The 13,784-nt window shown below is 41.9% G+C and overlaps 1 protein-coding gene across 1 annotated transcript in view; it reads left to right on the top strand.

The window, feature by feature from the left end:
• The window catches only part of agbl4 (AGBL carboxypeptidase 4), a 398,795-nt gene that overhangs the window by 40,837 nt on the left and 344,174 nt on the right, over positions 1-13,784 (top strand). Inside the window, exon 3 of the mRNA XM_023821409.2 lies at positions 3,388-3,512. Coding sequence (XP_023677177.1) covers positions 3,388-3,512 — 125 coding nt within the window. The remainder of the gene's footprint in view (positions 1-3,387; positions 3,513-13,784) is intronic.

Here is a 13,784-nt window from a genome sequence, read left to right as displayed (position 1 = left end):
ACACAGAGATATTCAAGTTGATGGATCACAAAACACATCTGCTTGGAACAGGTGTGGATCACATTTTTAGCCCGTCCTACTCACAGCTGTGCTTGTTTCCACTAATTCATGTTTTAAAAGCCTATGTGCAGAAGAAGGCCCTGTACTCAGTTTCTGGTGCATTTATATATGTAATCCTTAATGAAACCACACACACACACATATGGTAAGGTAAGGTGTGAATCTTTTACATGCAAATGATTTTTCTTCTTCATTATTTTCCTCCTGTTTCAGGAAACATTCTCCTAATGATGATATATTGATACGCTTTGCGTCCGTATAAGGCGATGTGGTGTCCCAGCCCTGTGTGTGGAGTGTGTGTCTCTCTCCCAAGGTCATGGGCATTTCGCCTGGGGATTTCCGGTTTCCTCCCTCTGTGCAGAACATGCACTTTAAGTGAATTTGTCTCTCTTAATGGTGTGGGAGGGCGTGCTGTGATGGGTTGGGAGGCCTACCCAGAGTGCTCCAGACCCTCAGCTGCCTGTGCTGGGATCCAGGCTACCACAGCCTCGGATTAGAGAACCAGTCATGGAAAACACAGGAAAACAGTGTTTAAAAGGGAACAAAAAATATGTAAAGACAGCTTTTTGTCCTTTTAAAATCATGATTAATTTCTGATTTTAATGGAAACAAAAGAATAAATTAAATTACATTTTCATTTAAATAATGCAATTTGAGACATTTAAAGAACATTTAGGCTGCTAAAAAACAAAATATCCATACTTATACACTCATAACTCAAGTTGGAAACCTCTATTGGAGAAGTAGCTTAGGTTACATTTCCTTATAAATGCTTAACATGCATTAATAACAAAAGAAATAAATACAATTCTGATTTAGTACTTTTCGTGCTTACCTATTTTGTCCACTTACTAGTTTTGCATATTTTGTTCTTACGCAGTTAATTTATGGTTTTCTGTTCAGTCATTTAAAAAAATATATTAAATCCTTTGGACTTGTAAACGTCTAGCTTTTGGCTTTTATCTGATGTTGCAGTGGAAATAACAATTTGAGCACAAAATATAATTTACATTCTGTAGTTTGGAATCTAAATGTGTAAAGTTGAAAATGTTATGGTTTGGATTACAGAGCTGACCAGTGATACTTTGCCGCTTTCGGAAAGATCATCTGTTATTAGCTAGCTTTCTTAACGGCAGTCATAAAAAGGATTTATTTATTCTGTGCCTGTCAAGGAAGCTTCCTGTTTTTGTATTTAGAATGCGATTGTTTCTTTTGCACCGATATGCGCTCCAGGCGCATACAGACTGTTAGTCCCGCTAGAGTTAATCTGGCGGAGGAAAGGGTACTCGGGAAGTCGATGGATTAGCTATTTCTGATGACATAAGGAGAGCTATCTGCTCTGACAGTGTGGTAGTTACCCCATCTGTCAGTAATTAGCTCTGTGTTACCTGGCACCTGCTGGCTGGTCCCACACTCCTTCCCCACCACATGGTCTGACTGGGGGAGGGGGGGCCCTGGGGGGTCTTTTTCCCCTGGGCCATTAACGTCGCAGGGTGCCGAGAAGTGCTGGCCAATACCGCAGTGTTTACATTAAACAGTTTTATCCATATATTTTTTTTTTTATCTGTTTTCCCCTCCAGAATCTGGTGGTTTTTTAAGAAAGCGTTTCAAAAATGGTTTGTTTTTCAGTGCTGTGTTGTCTTCCGAGGCCTTCTGTCACGCTGCTCCAGAGAAGCAGTGTCATACTCAAGTCATCACAGGAGCACTCGTGCTGCCTCCGTGCTGAGCAGAGCGACTCTAGAAGCTTCTTATGCATTGCTGCCCATGTCACGTTTTTGTTACGCCCCCACACCCATGGTGGCTCTGTATGCTAGACCGCATTGTTTCGCTTTGCTGATTGCCCCGGCGTCCCAGGGAACCCCCTGTCCCGTTTGTGTAACTGCTGTTCCTCCATTTCACTGTGTTTATTCAGACTTTTGGACGAGGGGAAGCCTGTCTACCAGTACTAGCTGCTCTGGCTGTGGCAGACAGCTGGCAAGATGAACAGACTGAGAAGTACCATGTACTCCAAAATCCGGGACGACAGCACCTGATTTACCAGAATGTTCCTCTTGAATATAATACAGTTTAGAGTGTTAAGCCGTAAAGTATTCTTTAGTAGTTTACAAAATTGGGGGTACAGTTTCTCTGCATCTGTTTCAGAATTACCAAACCAAAACATAGCTCAAGTTCACAAACAAAACAGGCCAACACGCATCGCTAGTCAAAGCCATGCGGTTCTCTGGGTCAGCTTCACTGTCGGCGCCCCTCGTGTGAGACAAAGTGAAATCGGCTTGCTAAGCCGGTGCCCCGTCTGAAGATGATGCCCTAGGTGGCTACCTAGTCTTGCCTAGTGGGTTCACTGGCACTGCTAACATGCCCTAAGTAGCACAGCTGACGGCTAGCCTGCTGAAGTCCGGCATGGGGGTGATACATCACACTGATCGCATTGCTGATCGCAAACTGACAGATCCCCGTGTCCTAAGACGCTGTTTGAATGTGAGATGTGCTGGAAGCAACCAGCTTTTGTCCCCTTGAGCAGAACGCTTAAAACGACTCGTTAAATACGGCAAACAAAACATCCGTTAAGAAAAATGACAAATGATTGGACAGCCCCGCCTGGCGTGTGTTTTTCCCGATCTTCGTACTCATCTGAGGATCATTTACAAAAAGCAGAGCTCTCATCAACACGTCCTTTAATTTGAGGCCCTTCCTCTGCAGTGCTGTTACCTCTGTCATTGTCTCCCAGTCTGTGGTGGAATCTCCTTTGCTAATATGTATTTAAACGGACTACCGCGGTGTTATTGCCATGCTGTTACGAATGAAGGCTTTGTCTCGTGAGAAATACGCTATTTAAACACGCTGCACACATATTGTGCTTGTGTGTATAATGCTGTACATAGTAGAATTAATTTAGCTTTTTTGTCATTGAGCTGGAACAACAGAAAAGTCCTATAACAACGAAGGTGACTCCTCATTTTTTAATTTTATGAACACAGGCATAGATATAGAAATGAAAAGAACAACTTTTTTAGCCATCTAGTGATATTTTAGCTAAAGAAAAACTATCCAAAATATGTTATTCAGAAGCTTTTTAAATCACCGCTAACAATGTTCACTGAATGTTGATTACTGAAGAACTCAAAATGGAACTTCTGGCATAAAATTGGAAAGCGTACCAACTTCATTTAAATGCTAGCCAGTGGGTAATTAGGTTCCTTGGCATTGTTGGCTTATGTCAGTAAGCAGCCAGTGCTATCAGTGAGGCAGGAGATCCTTTCTATTCTGCTGGGCTCATGTTAATCATCGTTAAATGCACCCCTGACCGTGTGCCTTCTCCCCCCACAGGTAATCTTGGCCGCGTGGATTACATCAGCGAATTTGAGTTTGACCTGTTCATCAGGCCAGACACTTGCAACCCACGCTTCAGGGTCTGGTTCAACTTCACGGTGGAGAATGTTCGTGAGACTCAGGTGAGTTTGAATACAAAGGCCGAACACCCATAAAAATGGTGACAGTAGTGGCTGTTACTGCTAACAATTAGTTATTTTGCAGACTCTTTTATCCAAAGCAAGTTCATTGTGAAAGCACTGTCAGTCAGTCCCAGGAGCACTTGGAGTTAAGGGCCTTGCTCAAGGGCCCAATTTACGTTCACATGTGTGGAAGGTCATTCACAGAAAGAAAACGCTCACTAACATGGTGAAATACTTGACTTATGAGAACCAAACAACATTCGGTCAGACCCCATATATGATGAAACTCCATTAACTTTATAATGGAGCGGAAAGTTTCCTATCGCCTAGTGACAGCAAAGCACTTCTAACGTAATAGTACAACCTATGTGTTTGTGGTGATGCTTGCTGCACTGCCAGTCATATAACAGTATAACACATGCAATTACGTACAGTACATAGTACCCAATAATGATAATAAACAACTATATTACTGCTTTATGTATTTACTGTATTTTTATCATTATTTAGGCTATTGCCATATAGTCTAGATGTGTAGTAGGCCATAGAACATATCCTTGTCATTAAGCGACACATGACTTTATTGATTCTGGTAAGTGAAACTACACTGATGCATTATTTTTCTTTATATTGGATGTGTATGTATGACATCATTCCTTCTTTTACTATAAGTTTGTGTTATTATGTGTTTTATATATTTATTTGATATAATTTGGTAGGTTATTTTTTTTCGATCTGGGAACGCTCAAATCTTTTCCCCTATAAATTAATGGTAATAGCTCCTTCGTTTTTATGCCATTTCGGCTTATGAAAGGTTTCATAGGAACGCCCTACTTTCGGATAGTGGGAGATACCTGTATTGCAAAGAGTAACAGAATATAAACAGCCACCATGTCTTTGTTAGGAAAATACAGTGCATCAGTCTCGTTTCTGCTCCAGAATGGTGCACCATGGGAGTACAAACCTATATACAGTTACAACACAACATGAAACACAAATTAAATCGAATACTGCTGGCCAATGTCACAGTGGAAATACAGCTGTGGTGCCTTAATAAAATAATACAGGCGAACTCATGTCGTCTCAAACTTTTACAACCAACAGTGTATTACCAGTATAACTGCCATCTATCCATTGCCCATGACCTTTTGTCCAGTTCAGCTCATACACTTACACTTTTTTCTCTTTGATAATAAGAGTAACACCCAAGCCAGGGGATCGAGGGGTTGACAGACTAATGAAAACACCTAACAATATATTAACATCCAAGACCTAATAGTGGGTAGGGCAACTCTTTGCCTTCAGAACAGCTTCACTTCAGTACTTCTTGGAAAGCAAATCCTGAACTGTGCGTACAATTCATGTATTGGGCCATTCATTAAGATGGAATCCAGACCAGTTCTTTGAAGGATAGAGGAAAAATCTATTTTACATTCTGCCCTCCAGAACCACCCATGTAGGTTCAGTGATGATTAGATCTGGTGATTGGGGAGGCTGTGCACGGTGTTTGACTTCATCTGGGTGATCATGAAACCACTCTTCAATTTGTGTGGCAGTATTTATGAGGGAATTATCATCTTGGAATATTATAATATCACAAGCAAACTCTGTTTGTATCTCAGGGTACACCTGCTCCTGTGAAATCGCCTCTCATTCCTTGGGCATTGTAGGACCATGCAGGGTAGTCATTGGGCCTAATGTCTCCCACAAGATGACTGCATTGACCATCAGACATTGTGGACTGAAGCCACCCTTTGGGTTTTTCCACATGTACAGCTGTCCGGAAAAGGGTGAAAGATAATGCAACAAACCTCATTAATTTTTCCATTGCTCAGGTTTCCGGATTTGTGCCGTGGATACAATTGTGTGAAGCTAGCAACATCATTTTTTGTTGAGACTGTGTCACAGAGGTTTCAGTTCAGCTCTAATCTCTGAGGCTGTACTTTTGTGGTCAATAGAGACTGATCCATTAAATGTCTGTCTGCCATCTTGGTTTTGGTGAGCTTGAATTGTGAGCCTTGTGGCTGTTTGCTCGATATCATGAAGACAAATAACCGTAGAATCCCCTTAAATGAACTGAATGGACCTGAACATTCACACATGCAGATGTAGGCTCATTACGTCACAGGGTGTCTACTGCTTATCCCTGGAGGCAGAACATCACACGAGTGTCTTGGTATTTACGGTTAAGCTGTCTTTTAACTGACAGAAATATAAGCAGTGAGAGTATAGGGATCCTGGTTCACTTTGAATTTCTAAGTATGTTTCCTTTTTGTCATAAGGCTTAAAAATAAAGTCTCCTCCAGAGTCACAAAATATCCCTGTTATCCATCTCCTAACCGCTTAACCATTACAGCATCACGGGCAGGGCGGGATGGGGGGGCTTTTGCCCATGCCGGGTAGCACAGAGTATAGGGAGCACTCTGGGGAACAGGCACACCCCACACAAAGAGGAGGACCAGGAGTGAAAAACACACAGCCCAGGGAAGCGAGAGGCGGCAGTGCGCCCCACCAAGCTACCTTATGATGAAATAGCCTTCTGGTATTTCATAATAACTCTGCTTGTGGTAAAGCAAGCATAAATTCAAATGATTTTAAAATGAATGATCCTTCTTTTCTATTCTGGTGAATGACTATATGGAAAAAATAGCTTTTTCAAATTGTGCACATTAACAAATAGTGATTTGCAGAAATTTTGCTCAGGTTAAGAGCCAGTTTCTCACATGCATATAATCAAACATAAATCACATTTAGCAGAATTCCCTTAATTGTGCCAAAAGAAGCACCCAAATTACTTCCCCATTTACTTCAACTATATTTAACAGTGCTACATTTTTAATTTGGTCTCTCTTAATTTGATCAACCTCACGTAAATGATTTGAACATTTTTGTAATACATTTAAGTCATAGTAAAGGGAAATCAAGCTGTTTAATGTTGTATACATTGGAACATTTTTGTGGATACAAAAATGAATAAGTGCACATACCCTATGGCGGAAAAGTCTTAGGTAGCCAAAGAAAATGATGCTTAAATGATTTTCATGTTGGTGTAAAACTATGCTGTTATGCCCATCAAAGTGTGTCAGCTTATCCATCTCAAAAACCTGTTAAAATCACCCCAGTATTAATTAAATTAATTAATTAAGTAAGCTGGAGGTGAAATGTAACAAATACATGGAATGGCTGCAGTGCCCCTAAGGAGAGGTTTGGGAACTGAAGCGGTGTTCATCTAGCCATCCAACTAGAAATCAGGAAAATTTTGGTGAACAGGAACAATTCTTACTAGTTTTTATCGTTACCATTGATTTGCATACTAAACTGTGTTTCTTAGTTCTGAGCAAAAGTACATTTACTACCCAGATAAATTCCTTTAACCTTTCTTTTGACGGCCTAAGACTTTTGCTCAGAACTGTAAACATATATAATTTTATATAGCTTTCTGGTAATTTTAAACAAGTTAATTTGAAAAGGTTTATTTTTTAACTTTATTTACAAGGATTCCAAGATTAGAATAAGTGTTGTGAATAACAGGTAACGTAAAATAAAGGAAACACCAAGACAATGAATGTAACTGTGTCATTAGGTCTCTGGGATATCATTCTTCCATTCCATCATTTAATGTTTTGCTGATGGTAGAAACAACTGTTTCAGGGCCTGCTCTAGAGTCTCCCATGAGTGTTTGACTGGTTTCCAGTCCAGTGACTGGGACGGTCATGGCATATGGCTTAAGTCATTTTTATGCTCATCAAACCATTCAGTGAGCACTTGTGCCCTGGCGATGGGGACATTGTTATCCAAGAAGAGTCCACTCCCATTAGGATAGAAACCCTTCACCGGAGGCTGAACATGATACACGTTACATGCTTTTGTATTCATTGGCATCTACTCTGCCCTCCAGGGGGTGGCATGGACCGAAACCGTGCCAGGAAATCGCAGCCCACACTGTATCTGGGCCTCCAGATACCCTAACTATTGGAATCCAGTGCTTGACTCCTCTTGGCTCCTGCCATCCATGTACCTGTCCACTTGGGTGAAGGCGGACACATGTAACAGATGCTTGGGCATCACTGATGACAAGTATAGGCTTCTGTCCCTGGATCGGCCTAGAGGATGATCAGGGTTGCCAGCTCTGGTCAGTCAGCTGGTGTGAGATTTTCAATTTGAGACAAGTCTGCACATACTAGAGCTGGGCGGTATGACCAACAATTTATATCACGGTATTTTTCAAAGTTATATCGGTTTCACGGTATACGACGGTATTTTTTTTTAAAGTATGACTGGGCGTTTACCACATTTTGCAGGATTTTACAGGACACATTTTTGTTTTACGTTTTTGCATTTTTGGCTATTATTAGCCAATTGCGCCTATCCGCTATCTTAATGATAACATACGGCTAACGTGTTTGTCGGCTAACTGCTTATAGATAAACGGCTAATATTAAGGTGTGCACCGGCCAAGTTAACATTTTTGATAAGTGTTTAATAGTTCAGTGTTGCTGGAACGCAAGCTTTACTGACCTCGCGAAATTTCTCATAAAGACCAGGATGTCGGTCTTTAAGATGCTTCGCCAGGTTTGACGTGCTACTTGATTTTGTCGCCACAACTTTGTAGCACCATTTGCATAGAGGCTTATCGACATCCTTAGCTTTTCCATGCTCGTCTGCAAAATACTTCCAAACTGCACTTTTGCGTTTTTTTTTTTTACTAAAGCAGCTTGCAAAGTGCCTTCAACTGCAGCATATTCCATGTTCATCCAACTCAGTATATGTGTGTTAACCAGCGCGAATGCATTCAGCAGCTATTGAGGGGAGGGGCTGCGCGAGTGTGTGCATGTGCGTGCATGCATGCACGCCTGCGCTGTAGTGGTGCTGTGTGAAGTGTGGCGAATGAGGCAAAAACCGCACTGTTGGTATCAATAATGGTGAAGATGAGTATCTAATTAGATACTAATTTTTAATATTGTTTAGTATCTGAGAATCGATTTTTGCTGCGGCACTTTCTGAACGTTGTGTAGGCTATTTAAACCGGTATTGCGGTATCAGAAAAAAATCATATCAGAACAACAATAAAAAACAGTTTTCGGTATGAACCGGTATACCGCACAGCACTAGCACACCCATGTACTGTACACGCATTTACATGTATGTTATAGATTTTTAGTAAATATTCTGTAGAGTCTGCAAACTACCCCAACATTTTAAATGTAGCTAATTGTAGGTTTATAATGAAATAATATAGATTTGCCGTAAGATTTATTCCGTGAGCATCGGAGTCTGAAAGCGTGAGTGTCACGCCAGATGCGAGAGAGTTGGCAACCCTGAATGATGCCATTCCCTCCGAATTCCAAACCAACATCACCTCTGCCATTGTTCCCTCTCAAACTTCAGCAAGTAGGACAATCCTCTTCTCTAAATGTCCTGTCCCAATTACAATTACCCCCTGTCAAGGCACATTGGAGCCTGTTATTTTATGTATGATTAAAACCATGGGGTACTGAGAATTTTTAAACATGACTGTAAGCATGATGAGATAAAAAATCTTACAATTTTTTTTTTAAAAACTCCTGTTCCGAAGCATGTGCTGCAAGTACAGACAGTCACCACGTTACCAATGAGATCCATTCCCTAGGTCTCTTTTTAAGTCGAATTTGTAGGTATGTCGGAAAAATAATAATACAGTAGATTCATACAGTGGTACCTCAGAACTTGAACTTTTGTAGGAGATGGTCCCTCCAAAACATCACATGAAATAAGACACTCAGATTTAGCATCGGGAACAGTGTCGCCGTACTGGGAGCATAATTAAAAACTGCACCTCCTTAAACACAGGGCAATGTGAAATTCCTTTGTCCTCCTTCCTTGAGCACAGGGAATATAAAATCTTTCTTAATTACACATTTGTCACAGCTAAATTATTCAGCCTATGTTTGATGTGTTTTAATTCTGAATGATAAACCCACATTGCGCATCCCCATTAAACTCCAGACTTTAACCCTTTTGGCCTTTAAAGTGGGACCTCTTCAGACGATGTTGCATTCAGCCTTGAGTCTTTGTGCATCGCTGTATGCTCAAGGCCATCAGCCTATAGCGGCAATGCTGAGGGACAACCTGTTTAACAGCACAAAAACCTAGACTATACATACAGTATCGGTGTTAGCAGAGAGAGTGAATGGCTTTAAAAAGACTAAAAGACTTTTTGTCAGTTTTCATGATCTGGTTTTAAAAACAAACATATTTTACAATAATGTGCATTGTTGACATGTATGTATAGTCAGGACCAGAGGTATCCAAACCCTTCATAGGGACAAATAAGAAGAGCTATAAAATAAAAATATCACCATAAATAATATGACCTGCTCAGATATATAGGAAAACTGTATACTTATACAGTACAGTGGTACCTCAGAACTCGAATTTAATCCGTTCAGAACTCCGGATCGAATCCTAAAAAGTTCGAGTTCTGATCGAATTTTCCCCATAAGAAATAATGGAAAACCAATTAATTGGTTCCCAGCCCCCAAAAAATTACACCTAGATATGTTTTTTTAGCATTTAAACACAAAATGTACTGGATAAAACAAGAAGAGCATATGCTGTACTAAACACATCTAAGTACAAAAAATAATAATAATAAATGTGTCCTGCCCTGATCGTCCGCCCCTTCCGTGTGCCACGCCCCCTCGTTAACCCTGTGTGGAATCCCCGTGTGATCAGCTGTTTCTGGTTGTTTTCATTAGCCCTCTGTATTTAGTCCGCGTTTCAGTTTGTTTCCCTAGTCCGGTCATTGCATTCTCCGTCTGCGTTTTGCCTGCCTTACTTGTAATTAAACCCCGTATTCCCCGATACCCTAATGTCTGCGCCTTTGTCTCCGTTCCGTCTCCGCTCGGCACGACAATATTATTATAATTAAATTGTATTAATTAATATTAAAATAATTAATAAGAAATCTTTATTTTTAAATGTATTTTATTATGGGGTGGCATGATGGTGCAGTGGTTAGCACTGTTGCTTCACACCTCTGGGACCTGGGTTCAAGTCTCCGCCTGGGTCACGTGTGTGGAGTTTGCATGTTCTCCCTGTGTCGTCGTGAGGTTTCCTCCAGGTACTCCGGTTTCCCCCCACAGTCCAAAGACATGCTAAGGCTAATTGGCATTGCTAAATTGCCCTTAGGTGTGTGTGTGTGTATGAGTGAATGGTGTGTGAGTGTGCCCTGCGATGGGCTGGCCCCCCGTCCAGGGTTGTTCCCTGCCTCATGCCCGTTGCTTCCGGGATAGGCTCCGGACCCCTGCAACCCAGTAGGATAAGCAGGTTGGACAATGGATGGATGGATGGATTTTATTATATAATAATAATTACTGTTACTTTCTATCATTGTCTAAATGTATTTTTACTGTCTAAATATACACTCACCTAAAGGATTATTAGGAACACCTGTTCAATTTCTCATTAATGCAATTATCTAATCAACCAATCACATGGCAGTTGCTTCAATGCATTTAGGGGTGTGGTCCTGGTCAAGACAATCTCCTGAACTCCAAACTGAATGTCAGAATGGGAAAGAAAGGTGATTTAAGCAATTGTGAGCGTGGCATGGTTGTTGGTGCCAGACGGGCCGGTCTGAGTATTTCACAATCTGCTCAGTTACTGGGATTTTCACGCACAACCATTTCTAGGGTTTACAAAGAATGGTGTGCAAAGGGAAAAACATCCAGTATGCGGCAGTCCTCTGGGCGAAAATGCCTTGTTGATGCTAGAGGTCAGAGGAGAATGGGCCGACTGATTCAAGCTGATAGAAGAGCAACTTTGACTGAAATAACCACTCGTTACAACCGAGGTATGCAGCAAAGCATTTGTGAAGCCACAACACGCACAACCTTGAGGCGGTTGGGCTACAACAGCAGAAGACCCCACCGGGTACCACTCATCTCCACTACAAATAGGAAAAAGAGGCTACAATTTGCACGAGCTCACCAAAATTGGACAGTTGAAGACTGGAAAAATGTTGCCTGGTCTGATGAGTCTCGATTTCTGTTGAGACATTCAAATGGTAGAGTCAGAATTTGGCATAAACAGAATGAGAACATGGATCCATCATGCCTTGTTACCACTGTGCAGGCTGGTGGTGGTGGTGTAATGGTGTGGGGGATGTTTTCTTGGCACACTTTAGGCCCCTTAATGCCAATTGGGCATCATTTAAATGCCACGGCCTACCTGAGCATTGTTTCTGACCATGTCCATCCCTTTATGACCACCATGTACCCATCCTCTGATGGCTACTTCCAGCAGGATAATGCACCATGTCACAAAGCTCGAATCATTTCAAATTGGTTTCCTGAACATTACAATGAGTTCACTGTACTAAAATGGCCCCCACAGTCACCAGATCTCAGCCCAATAGAGCATCTTTGGGATGTGGTGGAACGGGAGCTTCGTGCCCTGGATGTGCATCCCACAAATCTCCATCAACTGCAAGATGCTATCCTATCAATATGGGCCAACATTTCTAAAGAATGCTTTCAGCACCTTGTTGAATCAATGGCACGTAGAATTAAGGCAGTTCTGAAGGCGAAAGGGGGTCAAACACCGTATTAGTATGGTGTTCCTAATAATCCCTTAGGTGAGTGTATGTATTCAGCTAGTGTAAACATGCACGATGCTATCACAGTGAATGCGAGGCTGAGACTGAAGCGTTACCCTATGTTTCCACTGAGAGACGTACCGCATGACTCATTTCCCCATATGTACTGTACAAGTTATCTTAGGTCGGCATTCACAGTTTGACTTCTGAGATTCAGATGGAGCTCTAGGTATTTTTTTTTCGAACTGGTTGGTTCGACTTTTAAGAAATTTGAGTTCTAATGAGTTCAAGAACTGAGGTACCACTGTATTCTGATTCTTAACCTGAGAACTGTCTGTATGTCTGTATTCTTATTCAATGTACTTTTCATGTTACCTGTAGATAGCTGCTTTGGTTCGAAAAGGGTACAGCTTTGTCAGGGATGTAGTGAGCTTTAGCTTGGTATCTGAGATGGTTCTCAGTTCAGGTTCCATGTTAACACAACCAAGATACACAACCATTTTACTGGTTAGTAAGAGGAGGAAATGCAATGTTTACTCCTTTGAAAATATGTAATTAGGAAGCTTATTGAGGGAACTTAAAGTGATGTTATTCATATTTATGTCTGCTAAATACCTGTTTTAAGAAGGAGAGACTATTACAATATATATAAATGACAATGAAACTTCATTTGTACTAATGATTTAAAAACAAACAAGATCCCACTAAAATGAATGACAGAGAAGTAGTTGAGTGTAGATTAAATGTATATGCTGCATCTTTGTGTGAAGTTTAATAGTAGTGCATAGTATACAGTATCTTAGCATTGTGTAATTATGTTAATTGCGATTGTGTAATTATGATGATTGCTGAAAAAGCAATGCTGGTATTATACTTTATGTGGATTATACTCTCAGTGTTGTATGGCTTTCCTCCACAGTAGTTAGGCTGATTGGCATCTTTAAATTGCCCCTAATGTGTGACTGGGTATGCAAGTGTGTGCGTGTCTGTGCCCCTGCAATTCTAAAGGACTAGTTTCATACCTAGGGCGTGCCCCTCCAATGGTCAGGTATCCCACCAAGGGGGTGCCCCTGCAAAGGACCGGTATCCTGTCCAGTGAATGCCCCCGCAATGAACAGATATCCTGCCCAGGGCATGTCCCCGCAAGGGACCATCTTTTAATTGCCCCAAGTGTGTGATTGGGTATTCAATTGGGTGCATGTCTGTGCCCCTGCAATTCTTAAAGGCTGGTTTCGTACCCAGGGCGTGCCCCCGCAAGTGACCGGTATCCAGCCTAGGGCGTGCCCATAAAATGGACAGGTATACCACCCAGTGTGTGCCCCCACAAGGACTGGTATCACGCCCAGGGCGTGCCCCCGCAATGGACCGGTATCCAGCCCAGGGCACGCCCTCACAATGGACAGGTGTTCTGCTAAGGGCGTGCCCCTGCAATGGATCGGTATTTCGCCCAGGGCGTGTCCCCACAATGGACAGGTATACCGCCCATATCGTGCCCCTGCAATGACCAGTATCATGGCCAGGGCGTGCCCCCACAATGGACAGGTATCGCACCCAGGGTGTGCCCCCACAATGAACAGATATTCTGCTAAGGGCATGCCCCCACAAGGAGCAGTATCCCGCCCAGAGTGTGCCTGTGCTGTGCTATCTGAGATAGGTTCCAAGTCCCCCCACGAGCATTTCCAGGATCATTGGTC

The sequence above is a fragment of the Paramormyrops kingsleyae genome, chromosome 15 (assembly GCF_048594095.1).
Source record: "Paramormyrops kingsleyae isolate MSU_618 chromosome 15, PKINGS_0.4, whole genome shotgun sequence".
NCBI classification, from domain to species: domain Eukaryota; kingdom Metazoa; phylum Chordata; class Actinopteri; order Osteoglossiformes; family Mormyridae; genus Paramormyrops; species Paramormyrops kingsleyae.
The sequence above is the reverse complement of the archived record's forward strand: the minus strand, read 5'-3'. Positions and strand labels throughout refer to the sequence as shown.